Source organism: Chanodichthys erythropterus, chromosome 18, assembly GCF_024489055.1.
Source record: "Chanodichthys erythropterus isolate Z2021 chromosome 18, ASM2448905v1, whole genome shotgun sequence".
NCBI lineage: Eukaryota > Metazoa > Chordata > Actinopteri > Cypriniformes > Xenocyprididae > Chanodichthys > Chanodichthys erythropterus.
Genome location: NC_090238.1, coordinates 29,265,189 through 29,279,286, shown reverse-complemented (window position 1 = coordinate 29,279,286; position 14,098 = coordinate 29,265,189). Strand labels below are relative to the sequence as shown.

At 34.8% G+C, this 14,098-nt stretch overlaps 1 protein-coding gene across 5 annotated transcripts in view; it reads left to right on the top strand.

The window, feature by feature from the left end:
• eml5 (EMAP like 5) overlaps positions 1–14,098 on the top strand; it is a 92,807-nt gene that overhangs the window by 36,000 nt on the left and 42,709 nt on the right. For all 5 annotated transcript variants that reach the window (XM_067367090.1, XM_067367086.1, XM_067367089.1 and 2 more), the window contains exons 5-9: positions 8,078–8,263; positions 9,560–9,695; positions 10,139–10,340; positions 12,937–13,074; positions 13,654–13,910. In XM_067367090.1, coding sequence (XP_067223191.1) covers positions 8,078–8,263; positions 9,560–9,695; positions 10,139–10,340; positions 12,937–13,074; positions 13,654–13,910 — 919 coding nt within the window. The remainder of the gene's footprint in view (positions 1–8,077; positions 8,264–9,559; positions 9,696–10,138; positions 10,341–12,936; positions 13,075–13,653; positions 13,911–14,098) is intronic.

Sequence of the window (14,098 nt, the reverse complement as noted above, 5' to 3'; positions counted from 1 at the left end):
TTACTGTGAGATGGTTCAAATGGGTTAAGAGGGTGTTCCGCTCTTGTGAAACCATCATTGTTGTTCTCTCAGGAGACAGAAGCCCTTTTCCAAAAATTGCATGCTACTTTGCTTCCTGTCGGTCATCTTTATGAAATTCAGATTCCCACCAACAGCAATTTCCACCAACAAAGCAGTTGAAAGTCAAAGGTGTAAATGTAAATAAGCCTTTTGTTCATCTTTGGAACACAAATGAAGATATTTTTTAATATTCTCTCATCATTTTTGTTCATCTATTGAAAGTCAACACAACGAAAATTTCATAAAAGTAATGCATTTGAATAGGTTGTTTGCACATGACGTGTCTGGAGGGCAGGGAGTCTGGAGGGCAGGGAGTGATGATTCTATATAGGAATCCTATCAAAAACTTAAAATTTGCATGTTTTGCGTCGTTTATGGTTGCTCAAATCGATAAAATCGAGAACCCAGATGGTGTTTATATCGTTTACATAACTTATACCGTTTTTTATAACTTATTTCGTTTTTTAATTTTAAAAGTTGTCGCCTTTTATAGCGTTTTGCGTCTGCTGATACTTAACGTAAATGAATATGGATACTTGCTTACCTTTTTGACTTGGTTAAATATTCACATTCATGCTATCGTTTGCAGGGAGGAGAAGATATTTTATCCTATTTAATTATAATTTGGTATTTTCACTTCAGTTTTGTAGTATTCTGTTCACAATGTTGATCTGGTTACCATGAGAACAATGTCACGCGCTGCTGCTTCAGCCATCGTATGGTAGAAAATGTCCAAATAAAATAAATGTGTTCAACAAGCTGACAGAAGTCGATCCATTTATTTGTTGGAAGCATGTAAATGTATCTAGTTTAAATGTTGTTTTTGTAAATATTCACTTTCCCATATGACCATGGAGGAGAATCAGAGGGTCACGTTCAGGACACAGACACGCTGTATTTTTGTATTTATTTCAACCAATGACAACCAAAATCAAACCCATAGAAGCTTGTGAACAGTTTTGAAGTGGCTGTGTGCAAGTTATAATCATTCACAAGCCGAGTGATCGTACTCTAAAACATAATGTTAATTATTACACAAAAACCAAATACAAAACTCAACAAAGTATGTGATTATTTTGAGTGAAAGGCAGTGGGTTTATTTAGTGACATTATTACATTTGCTAGTCGTCTTCCCTCACCTTCTTAACCAAGGTGAAAATGTATTACCATCTTTTTTTCCACGAACGATATCGTGAGTTCCTATTATAATTCCCGATTCAGTATAAATGACCTACAATGGCGACATTTTTCACAATCACAACAGAAAATCAAAATACTGCTCTAACTTCACTAGTAGAAAGGCAGCGCGATATAAACAAACAGACTAGAACTGAACACGGCGTGAGGGCAGCTTCACATCCTCTATATCTGCCTCCTCGATGGCAGGAAAGTAATTTAATTCAGCGGAAAAGTCGCTCCTCTTCATAGCATAAGGATCGCGTCCAACATATGTTGTGATTTTTCTGTTTATACCTTTCTGAACCAGCAAAGAAAGGACTTTTCCCCATCTCTTCCATTCTAATTTTCACTGCTTGCCCTCCACCGGAATTTTGCGCGTTACCAGAACCACGTGATTGCAAACAACCTATTGAGCAGTTTAATACAAGTCGCTTTTTATGATGATCAATGCACAAACACAGAACTCGTTAAATATGTTTAACAGAAAATAAAATGGTACCTTTATTGATTGCAAGCAAGCACGGTTGAGCTTCCACAAGAACCAGTGAGGTTTGTTCTTGTTCGTCAAGCAAGCACGGTTCTTGTTTCAGTGCATTCTCCTGCCTTAGAATTTGGCCATAAGCAGATATCTTAATTTTTATAATTTCACCATTAAATAAGTAAAATATTACACAATACGCACACCATACGTAAAACCCAGTGCTGTCTATGATTACGTAGAGTATCTTTCTCTTTCATCAGTTAGCATAAAGATTTGGCTTTAGGTTCCTGTTATGAAGTAATCCACAATCCTCATGGGCTATACCTTTTAATCTTTATTTCTGTGTCTCTCTATCTTTCTCTTTATTTCTCTCTCACAACTCTGTTCTTAGACACTGTGCATCCCCTATATCTCTTACTGTGTCAGTATTTTTCTCTTACTATATCCCCCATTCTCTCATATAAGCCACCTCTCCATGTAGTTAGAATGGTGTGGCAGTTGTCCCACATAATTTCTGAGTCTTTACCCCCTCAACCATATGACATCTGCTCCCCAGGCCCGCACTCACTCAGCGATTATGCACTCAATACATGCCAGAGATTTAGCGCGCTGTAATCCCCCGTTTCGCTCTCTCTCTCTCTTTGAGAGAGCCCTAGAGAAACTGAAACTCTTTGGTGCCAGATGAAAAGCAAAATTTTGTGTGGTTCTATAATTTATTCAAGGCAAGCTAAAGATAGCTCTTCATTTAAGAAACTGGACATACTCTACATATTACACACATACATATTAACTGAAATTAAACCTCATAAGTGACTGATTTGGAGCACTCTACCGTTAGCAGTCCTGATGCTTTATGTGAGATCAGGCATGAGCCTCCCACAACAGAACATACCTAAAATATAAATGATCAACTATAATTACCATTTAGACAATAAAACAACATAGTTAAATTAAATTAAGCTATGGAGAAAAAAAAGTGCTTTGATACTCTTTTAATTGGAATTTCTTTTTTTTTTTTTTACTTGAAGTGAGTAATTTATAAGCATTACATGCAATTGTTTACCTTACTTGCACTGCTGCCAAATAATAGGATGCACTTGGAGGTTATTTAAGGCTAGTTTAGGTAAATATTTTATGTCAGCAAATGAGAAACCACATCAGATGATTCAGTGAGGGAGTGAGTCAATTAAAAAATTAAAGAAAATCGAACTATTTTGCTACCCATGGTTGTGATTTCCATACAACTATGTAACTCGCTGCTTAACCACCATAGTACAATTCATCGTTAGAAAAATGAACTCTAGTCATGTTAATGACATCATGCGCAGGTTATGGAGTAATAATTTATGCTAATTAATTAATTTGATATCACAATTAATGTCTGATTATTATAGTTAATTTAACAACAGAAAGCAGTTCATTTATTAAAATCATGTTAACATGTATTTGGTACATGTTAACAAGTAATTGGCGTACACTGTATACATATGATTCATTCAGTCAGCAGCTTTCTTCACAACAAATTTTTTCTGAAATTCTGCTGTAACTTGGCATGTGAAAACTACTTCACACTATTTTGATATTTGATTCATCACAGGTTCCCTCTTGTGTCTTACTTTGGGGTTCTTTTACACATTTATGCATATGCGCACTCTTAAAAAATGGCACTGATTTTTGACACTAAAATATATAGAATAAAATGTGTATGTATGCATTTGTGTATATATATATATATATATATATATATATATATATATATATATATATATATATATATATATATAATGTATATGTATTAGGGCTGTCAACGTTAATGCATTAACGCATGCAATTAATTCAAAATCCTAATGGGTTAAAATAATTTGACGCATTTAACATGAAAAAATTAAGGAAGCTCGTGAAATTGCGTCATAACATAATTTACGTCACGCAGTTAGAAGATCTTAAAGTCCATGCTGATTTTATCAGAGAAGGCACAGAGAATTATTCATTCCAATGTCTTTTTTGATTTAAAACATGAAAACTCTGTCATATCCTGTCATTGTATCTGAAGAGCGCGTGCCCTCCCGCATTGCGCTGTTCCTGTCTGAGCGGAACGTCGAAACATCCCACTGCTGTATGGCCAGATGATATGAAAACTTTGATTCTCGGCTGGATAAAGCAAACCAGCTTCATGATATGAAAGTTGATTTAACACGCAAAGGGTGGTCACAACAAATATTGATTTGATTTAGTTAATAGAAGTTAATTGATAAATAAAATATATTTATGACAGTATTTTTGAAAGCATCCTCACTTCACAGCATTTTTACACAAGTGCCTAAAACTATTCACAGTACTGTATCTCTGTAGGTCGGTTTCTTCAAGCGTCTTGGAGAAACGGCCACAGTTCTTCTGGATTTAGTTTGTCTTAGTTTCATTGTTTCTTCGTGTAATCACAAATGGATTCAATGATGGTGAGATAAGCTTATGGAAAATGCTTATGAATTTGTCAGTCAAATATTATTGAGGCGCAGCAGAATTTTACTGGGACGCATTACAAAGAATAGTAACACACCTGCTGACAATGTGGCAAACAACTATTTGAAATGTTTATCATTGCAAAATGGCTACTAAATATTTTATTTGCGTATACTGTGCAAAATTCCATAAATGGTAGCTTGTATTCTATTCCGACCATAGCCATTGAGCCTGCATGTGTTTGAGCTTTTGACAAATTTCCTGAGGTTTTTGTTCAGACCCTCCAGGCTGTTCTCAATCCACTTAACTGCATATATAGTGCAATAAGTCTCATGATGATCCTTTATGGTTAGACTAGAGCAAACTGAGGCAGCCTGTTCAAACAATCCCACTCACTGCCTCCCACCACACACAACATAATCACAGCCTCGCCCACAGGGTCCAACAAAATCACCATATTTACAACATGGCCATCACAACAGTGGTTTAGAAATCAGATATGTGACAGGAGCCGCAGACCACACAATTAGATGTAACTAGATTAAGGTGTAGTGGGCCACCCTGGACTAATTATCCTTTTCCTTCTCGCAGTATGCTAATTATAGCCATCTTGGTGACTTTAAGGCTGTTTGATTAGTCTAGATATGCTGGATTCAGGATGGCTTGCACACACGAGCAGGAGGTTGCTGTCCCCGTAGAGCAGAAAGACAGGGGGAGGACGTGCCTCAGGATGAAGACAGTCTGCCTCTAATGGAGTCTTGGCAGATGAATAGCACTGACTCATTTTGATTATATTAAAGCTTTACCAGAGCACAGACCTGCAGAAACAACGGAGCCCGTGATTCACCATGGCTTTGAATCTCCGTGATGTAAGGCAGCCTGGCTGTCTGGAACCGTTCCGTCTGCCCCAGTGTAGGTTGCTAATGGGCCAGCGACTGTTTTTTCATCTTTTCATTCTAGCAGTTATGATTGCCAGAAATTCACCATAAAAATGCAGTGACAACTTTAGTCTTCTTGATATTGGCACTTCATGATTTTGGTATACTTCACTTCATAAACGTGTGTGTATATATATATATATATATATATATATATATATATATATATATATATATATATATATATATATAAATATATATATATATATAATAACTGACCCTTGGGAAGAAAATTTGATTTTTTTTTTTTTTTTGAATGTGCACTTTATAGTGTACTTCAAATCTTAATTATATACTGTATTTACAAAAAAAAAAACTGTACTTGCAGATAATATAATAATAATGAAATAAAAGGATACTTAAAGAGAGTACATTTTCATGGATGTTTCTTAACACACTTACAGTCCGTGCACTTTTAAAAAGTGTACTTTGTAATAATGATAAATTAAAAGTTTTACTTTTAAGTAATTTTAAATGTCATAAGAAGTACACTTATTTTGATATGTTGACTAACATACTAGAAGGTGATACAGGTGCATACAGGTGAACTTAATAGTAATTTTAGCTGTGCTACCAGAAACATCCTTTCTCTACACTGTAAAAAATTACAGTGATTTTAACAGTAAAAGACTGTAAAAATGCTGCGTTGAAAAACTGTCAATTGGTTTACAGAAAGTTTCCTTACTATATACTACAGTATAACATGTTTCTGTCAGTGGGAAACTATCTTAAACTGTAGCTTATAAAACTGCAAGCTACACTGTAAAAAATGACAGTGATTTTAACAGTAAAGGACTGTAAAAATGCTGCGGTGAAAAACTGTCAATTGGTTTACAGAAAGTTTCCGTACTATATACGATGAATAACTGTAATAGATCTAACGGTACATTTAATGTAATTTTACTGTAAAATACCGTTAAATTCACAGTTTTTGGAAGTGAAAACTAACAATTCATTGTAAATTAGGGTTTTATGTTACATCTAATGTTGTTAAATTACTATTTATTGCATTTTTTAAATTTCATGCATGTTACCATGATGGTGTTTAGTGTGTGTGTGAATGACACTGTGTGCACCTTCTATATGTTAGTGTTGTCCTTCTCAGCTTGTGGAAAATCTGCTTGTGATGAACTTTGATTCATCATGTGACTCTTATCACCACTGTGTTTGGTGACTGTCAGTGTATTATAAAGGTACAAAACAGATATTAGTCCTTCATTAGGTTGGTAAATTAACATTATATCAGTTAATGAAATACGTTATTTTACCGTAAATTTAACAGATTTTTTTTTGTTGCTACTGTATTTTTTATTGTGAAGTTCTGGCAACCACAGCTTCTGTGTTTTTACCGTAAATTTTACTGGGATTTTTTTTTTTCAGTGTACTAATGCAGCATCTAGTCAACAAATTATTGAATTCATAATGATATGAAAACATGTAGTGTACTGTGTGCATACTGTTTCACTGTCTAAGTTTTAAATCTGTATCTTAAGGTAATTAATTTATAATGACATGAAAACATATTGTGTAGTGTACATACCTTCCCCAGCTTCACCTGTAAAGATCTGCAATGGGTTATTGATATATGTTATTGTGCAGCAGCACTATGTCTTACTCGCAGCAGCGTATCAGTGTATTGGCAATAGCAAATTCCTGTACTTTCTCTGCAGCAGCAACAATAATCTACAGCAGCAACAATTCAGCAGCAGCATAGTAGATCTATTCCGCCAAGACCAAATACATCAACATTGTCATATCCATTACCATGCTAAAAATCTTCAAAGAGTTGTGATGATTGAAATAACTTTGTGTTTTATGTGCCATATTTGAAGGAGTATGCAAACATAATTGAGACTTAATAGCTAATTCTATAATATTTCTCTCTCTCTCTCTCTCTCTCTCTCTTTTTTGAAATAGTACATTCAATTTAAAATTACATTTTGTATTCGGTAATGTAAGAGCCACATAAGGACTATAGTTCATCTAAAAAAAAAAAAAAAAAAACTATTTCATGAAAATTCATAAGTTATTGGTTTAAAATGCATAATTTAGTAATGTTTGGATCTGATAACATTTCTGTATTTTGTGCTTCCAATCAGATAGCACTATGTCATAGCGTAAACGATCGGATGTAGTTAGTTTTAGTTTGAAGTAAGAGACGTTGGAAGCAACACAGTTTTTTGACTGTGCATACCATGTCTATGTAAGTTATTGTTTTGGAAGTAAACATCTAAAAAGAAGACTGTTGGTTTGCTCGAGTTTCCAAATACTGGTTGTAGACTGACTTCAAAAAGTGGTACAGAAGAATTAAAAGCAACTAGGTGCCACTACAACTATGAATGTGGAAAACCTAAAAAATAGTTATGACATGTCGGACTACACCTCGGTTTTCTTGCACTCGACCACTGAGGATGAGGTCACACGCAGAGTTGATCCTGCCATTCTCTTAATCAGGAGCATGTGACCTTATGAAATAGAGCTCTGAGGTGTCGCACACATGCACACACAGCTGAATCAAAATCAATGAGCCAATTATTATGCGGTGGCTGTTGGAGCTTTCCGTGTTTGTTCTGAACTGAGATCGTGTCTGTGCATTTTAATGATGTGTTTAACGAGAGTAAGCATTAGTATGTTTGTGAGCATGCGTGTGAGTGTTCGCAACGATTTATTTAGCTTGTGAATAGACCTTTATGTATGCTGTTGCGCATTCGCAATATTAAGCTGTCACACAATTTATTCTGTAAGGCCTTTAAATAGGGTATTTGTTACAATAAATTTAGCAGGAAACAGCAATTGTCTTGCTATATAAATCTTTGATTTCCAAAATAAAAGACCCTTATGATTCATCTTTCATCAATCAGACTTAAATTATGTGCAATAGTGAGTGCCATTAAAATATGAAGCCCAAGTGTGTTTATGAAATTTACATATATTGTTAATGTCTCTCCCTTGCCCTCAGTTTTGGAGTCTGTGTGGGAACGCTCTGACTCCTAAGCGTGGCGTGTTTGGGAAGACTGGAGACCTTCAGACTATACTCTGTCTGGCCTGCGCAAGGGACGAGATCACATATTCAGGTGCCTTGAACGGGGACATCTATGTCTGGAAGGGAATCAATTTAATCCGGACAGTTCAAGGGGCTCATGGGGTAAGTGAGGGCTAATTTTCCACAGCATCTCCAGAATGACTTCTGTCTGACTCCTGAGTGACTTTGGTATCTGCTTACACTGATTTATGAACTGAGTTTGGCCTACTAAATGCTTATTTTTGATACAGCTTTTAATACTCTGTGGTCTATGCAAATGATTACTTTTGCCACTGTAATAATTAATGTCTGTTAGTCATTTCCGATTTCCAGTTAACCAATAATATTTTTGTAGGTAAACTATTATTTATACTTTATTTAAGCATTTCATATCATACAATATAACATCTAAAGTCCGCTCATAATAATAGTATTTAGAAATATATAAATAAATAATAAATGTATTTGCTGTTTACCTCTTTGTCCTTCAATCAAAATATTTACAAAATCAAAACTTTGCTTAATGTAAAATAATTGAAAGATTTTTCTGTCATTTTACTTAAATTAAAGGTTAGATTTTTTTGTGAATATTTCAAATTAAATGAAAAGGCAAATAAATAGCAAGGGCATTTTTTATAATATAATATGATATAATATAATATAATATAATATAATATAATATAATATAATATAATATAATATAATATAATATAATATAATATAATATAATATAATATAATATAATAGAAATTGTATTACTTAAAATAATTAATACATTGCAATTTATTCATTTCATTTTTCCCCTAAAGTCCACTCATAATATTAATATTTCAGGTAATATTTATTTTTTTAATCTAAAATTAATTAACTAATATTAGGCTACTAAACATACTATGTTTTATTATACATGTATATGTAATTTATTTATTAATTTTATGTTATTGAAATTATTTTATTAAATAAATTTTTATTAAAGTAATATTACAGCTTTCAATCTTTTCCTCATATTATTGTTTTTTACTTTGGTGTTTAAGAATAATCGGATCTATTCTACTCCCTCATTAACTCTAAATTGGTATTGTTGATGTGTAAATGTGGGTGGTTATCATTTGAATTTGATTTCTGATGAAATCCAAGTATTGTGGCTTACTTTTTTTTTAACTGGAAATGAAGTTTTGAATTTTACTAGTTACTGTATTTTTAAATAATGCAATTAATTGTTTCATTTACAAACAAAGAGAACGGTTGGATTTCTCATGATATGAACCCATTAAGATTTGCAAATGTTTTTCAAGTGTACTTTATTTGACCCTTAGTTCTGTCACTACAGTGAAAGTTTGAGACTTTAGGTTCTCTAATTGTTTCAGTTGTCAGAGACATTCAGCCTCTCAGAGCTTCTGTGTGTGTGTGTTTGTGTAGTCTGGTATTTTCAGCATGAATGCATGTGAAGAGGGCTTTGCCACTGGAGGCAGGGATGGCTGCATCCGGTTATGGGACCTGAACTTCAAACCCATCACCGTCATTGACCTCAGGGAAACAGACCAGGGATATAAGGGTGAGTCTACTAACTCCCAGAATGCATTACTCTACACTGACATTTATTTTGTCTAATCCATTAAGTTGCCACTTATCTTTTGTTGTTAAATACTCAGGATCCCACAATGCAAAAGTCCTTTGTCTCTAACAGAGCTTTATCTCTTTTCTTCTTTTACTTTCTTTTTCTATGACTCATCAGTAGCTAGAGGTGAAAATTCAAGAGGTGCGTTGTAGTTGTCAGTGTTCTTTATGCGGGCTGTCCGCCCTGTGTTATATCCATAGCTCTTACCCCTGTTTGTCACCGATCCCAGATGTCTATATGTATTATCAAGCACCCAAGCACCCTCTCCATCCTTGACGGTCTACAGTGTACATCCTTCAGTATGTTTCAGGATCATGTCTGTTTACTTCCACGATTACCTTCATTTCCATACTTACTGTTTTTGTGATGGATCTGTGCAGGCCTGTCAGTGCGTAGCGTGTGCTGGAGAGGGGACCACATTCTGGTGGGCACGCAGGACAGTGAGATTTTTGAGGTGGTGGTGCATGATCGCACCAAGCCCTTCCTCATCATGCAGGGTCACTGTGAGGGCGAGCTGTGGGCCCTCGCTGTTCATCCCACCAAACCCCTCGCCATGACCGGCAGTGACGACCGCTCTGTTCGGTAAGCAGTAAAAAAAATAAATAACGAATAATAAATCTGAATCACTCTATAGAAAAGAGAAATCATTCGCTATATCAGGTATGGGCAATATTGGTCCTGGAGTGCCGCTGTCCTGCAGAATTTAGCTTCAACCCAAATCAAACACCTGAGCAAGCTAATCAATGTCTTCAAGATTACTAAGGCTACAGGCAGGTAGGGCTGCCCCCTAAAAGTCAACTAGCCATTAGTCGATGAGAAGAGGCTTAGTCGGACAAAATTAAAATTAGTCGGTCAGTCGCCAAAAAAAAAAAAAACTCCACATGAAGTGGAGAAATCACGCAGTCTGTGATATACTGTGAAATAACGTATTTCATTAACTGATATAATGTTAATTTACCAACCTAATTAAGTACTAATATCTGTTTTGTACCTTTATAATACACTGACAGTCACCAAACACAGTGGTGATAAGAGTCACATGATGAATCAAAGTTCATCACAAGCAGATTTTCCACAAGCTGAGAAGGACAACACTAACATATAGAAGGTGCACACAGTGTCATTCACACACACACTAAACACCATCATGGTAACATGCATGAAATTTTAAAAATGCAATAAACATTAATTTAACAACATTAGATGTAACATAAAACCCTAATGTACATAACTGATTAGAAAAAAATGAGAAAAACTAAGAAGAAACAGAGTTATTTCAACGAAAATATATCAAATGTGAAGTGTCACGCAGGGACTTGTAAATGTCAATTTATGGTTTTTCACTGTAAATTTTACAATGAATTGTTATTTTTCACTTCCAAAAACTGTGAATTTAATGGTATTTTACCGTAAAATTACATTAAATGTACAGTTAGATCTATTACAGTTATTTACCGTATATAGTACGGAAACTTTCTGTAAACCAATTGACAGTTTTTCACCGCAGCATTTTTACAGTCTTTTACTGTTAAAATCACGGTCATTTTTTACAATGTGGCTTATCACTTGAAACATGTGAGTAGTAGCAACTTTACATGTCTGCTCGCTCTAACATTAACCTAGATAAATGTGTGCTATTATTTTCGCATATCCAAGTGTTTGTGTGGAGAGCGCGCTTACTGCATGACTTGGAGGTGCTGGTGCAATCACTTACATTAAACTTAAAATACATGTTTGGTCTCACAGATAAGAATAATCCAACATTAGAAAATGTAAATGGTTGCTTTTATTTCTGTAATCTCACAATAACAACAAAATGTGCTTTTATAAAATGTTTTTATAAACAGGATGCGATTTCTGCTGTCTCTTTCTCAAGTGAACTTGAAGCGTGTCACAAAAATGAACTGAAACCTAGCATATACTTGCCTCTCAGACATGAGAAATATATCTATGGAAAACTTGAAATGTATAAAACAAATATTCTCAGATTGTTTAATCCATATGAAACGTGCATATAGGCACGTTCACTACTGCGTAGATGACGAGTCAGTATCGTCAACTTCATCTGCAGCCGAAAACACACAAAACGCTAATTTATCAATAAATTATTAAAATATTCAGACAGTCTCCTTCTGTTTTTTCACGCCACATTCATAATCATTACGTTTGCCAGTGCGCTGCTGCAAGCTTTATTTGTGCGTTTGAGCGCTCCTTAGGCCACAGTATGTGTTATATATAGGCGATTAAAGGCTCATTATTATGATTTGTCTGGTTTATTAATATAAACGCACGATTAGTTGACTAATCGCTTACATGAATGACTACTAGTCAACTAGAAAAATCTTTAGGTGAGGACAGCCCTAGCAGGTGAGTTTTTTTTATTAGGATTGGAGCTAAACTCTGCAGGATGGCAGCATTTCAGGGCTGATGTTGCCCATCCCTGAGATATATAATTAATATATAATCAATAAATTAATTGCTCAGTGTTTTTTTTGTTTTGTTTTGTTTTTTAAGATGGTAATGAGATTAAATGGAGAACAAGCTTTTCTTAAAGAAACCCTTGTGAAAAAGTCCACACTTTTAATACGTGTGATGGAAAAATATATTTTAAAGGAATATACTTGTGTGAACTGAATGTAATGTTTTAATTGCATTCAACTGCATTATATGTAAATGTATTATAGTTCAAATTTATATTAAATGCAATTAACTGAACATTGATGATTTAAAATGTACTGTAAAGTAACACTTTTTTAAAAGTGTAATTAAGTGTCTTAAGAAACATAGTCATGAAAATGTACTTTTAAAGTACATTTGAGGGGCCCATTTATATTATAATTTGCACATTTTTTTTTATATACTTTATACGTTATGATACACTCATAAGATTTCAAGTACCATACAAGTGCACATTTAATACAATTAAGCCTTCTTCATGAGGGATTACTTGTGTAATTCTCTTTTGATGCTGCTAGTGATACAGAAAATAAGTAATTGACATTAAACACTTAGACCATAATATAATATAGACTATAATAGATGGTCTGAGCAGTACAGTTTTCCTTGGATTAGATCAAGACTATTAATGACATGATCTTTAATGTTCAATGCACTAATTTGTGTATTTTATGGGCCATTACTTCCTTTTTTTCTCTGCCTATATCTTTTTAAATTGGAGGATCTGGAGTCTCGTAGATCATGCGCTAATAGCACGCTGCAACATGGAGGAGCCGATACGCTGTGCTGCTGTTAGTACTGATGGTATCCACCTCGCTCTGGGCATGAAAGATGGATCCTTTACAGTGCTAAGAGTCAGGTAAAAACACCCAAGCAAAATAGCCTAGAGCAGGGATACTCGACAAATGTGTCCTATACCACAAGCTATCAAAACTGCTTCACTGCTTATTAATATTTGAAAAATGCTTGTCATGGTGCAACCAACGCATATAAAAAAAAAAAAAAACATTTAACAGGAAATGATGTCACAGAGAGGTTAATTTTCAAAATAGAATACAATATTACAATTGATGCTGAATGAAAATATTAATAAAAAAACAAACTTTTGAACAGTAAAGTATATCATTAACCCAGCATGTTTAATTTTTAAGAAAATGAAAAGGGTCTTTGAATAAACTGACACTTGCTGTTTTGATGAATAAAGTGATTACAATATGAGGCTTTTATAAAGCTGTAGTTATTTGTTGCTACACATTTTAAAGCTAGTCAAGTATCCACCAAATCAAATATTTATTACTATTACCAGATAATTTTTTTCAAGTTTTTTAAAAGTGACCCCTAAGCTGGACAATTTGAGTATCTCTGGTCTAAAGCAACCTAAAATATGTTACTACGCAGTAAAATATGCAAATCGGTTATAACTGCACTCATTTTGCAGGGACATGACGGAGGTGGTCCACATTAAGGACCGTAAAGAGGCCATTCATGAACTGAAGTACTCCCCTGACGGAGCGCACCTAGCCGTGGGCTCTAACGATAACTCAGTGGACATCTACGGCGTTGTGCAGCGCTATAAGAAAGTGGGCGAATGCGTGGGCTCCAGTAGCTTCATCACACACATGGATTGGTCCACTGACAGCAAGTATCTACAGACCAATGATGGCAACGGTCGGCGGCTCTTCTACAGGATGCCCAGTAAGAGCTCTGTGCCATCTTGGAATCACAAATTTCTGTCATGAAACTGGTGCAGGCTGATAGGTCCTTAACTCATTCTGCTTGCAATCACATCATTGTCTGTAGGGCACAGCTGATTGGTGCATCAGTATCCACTAGCCATTGAACTTGCAGCTCAAGTTTCAAATACTTGGTTAGCATTTCCTGTT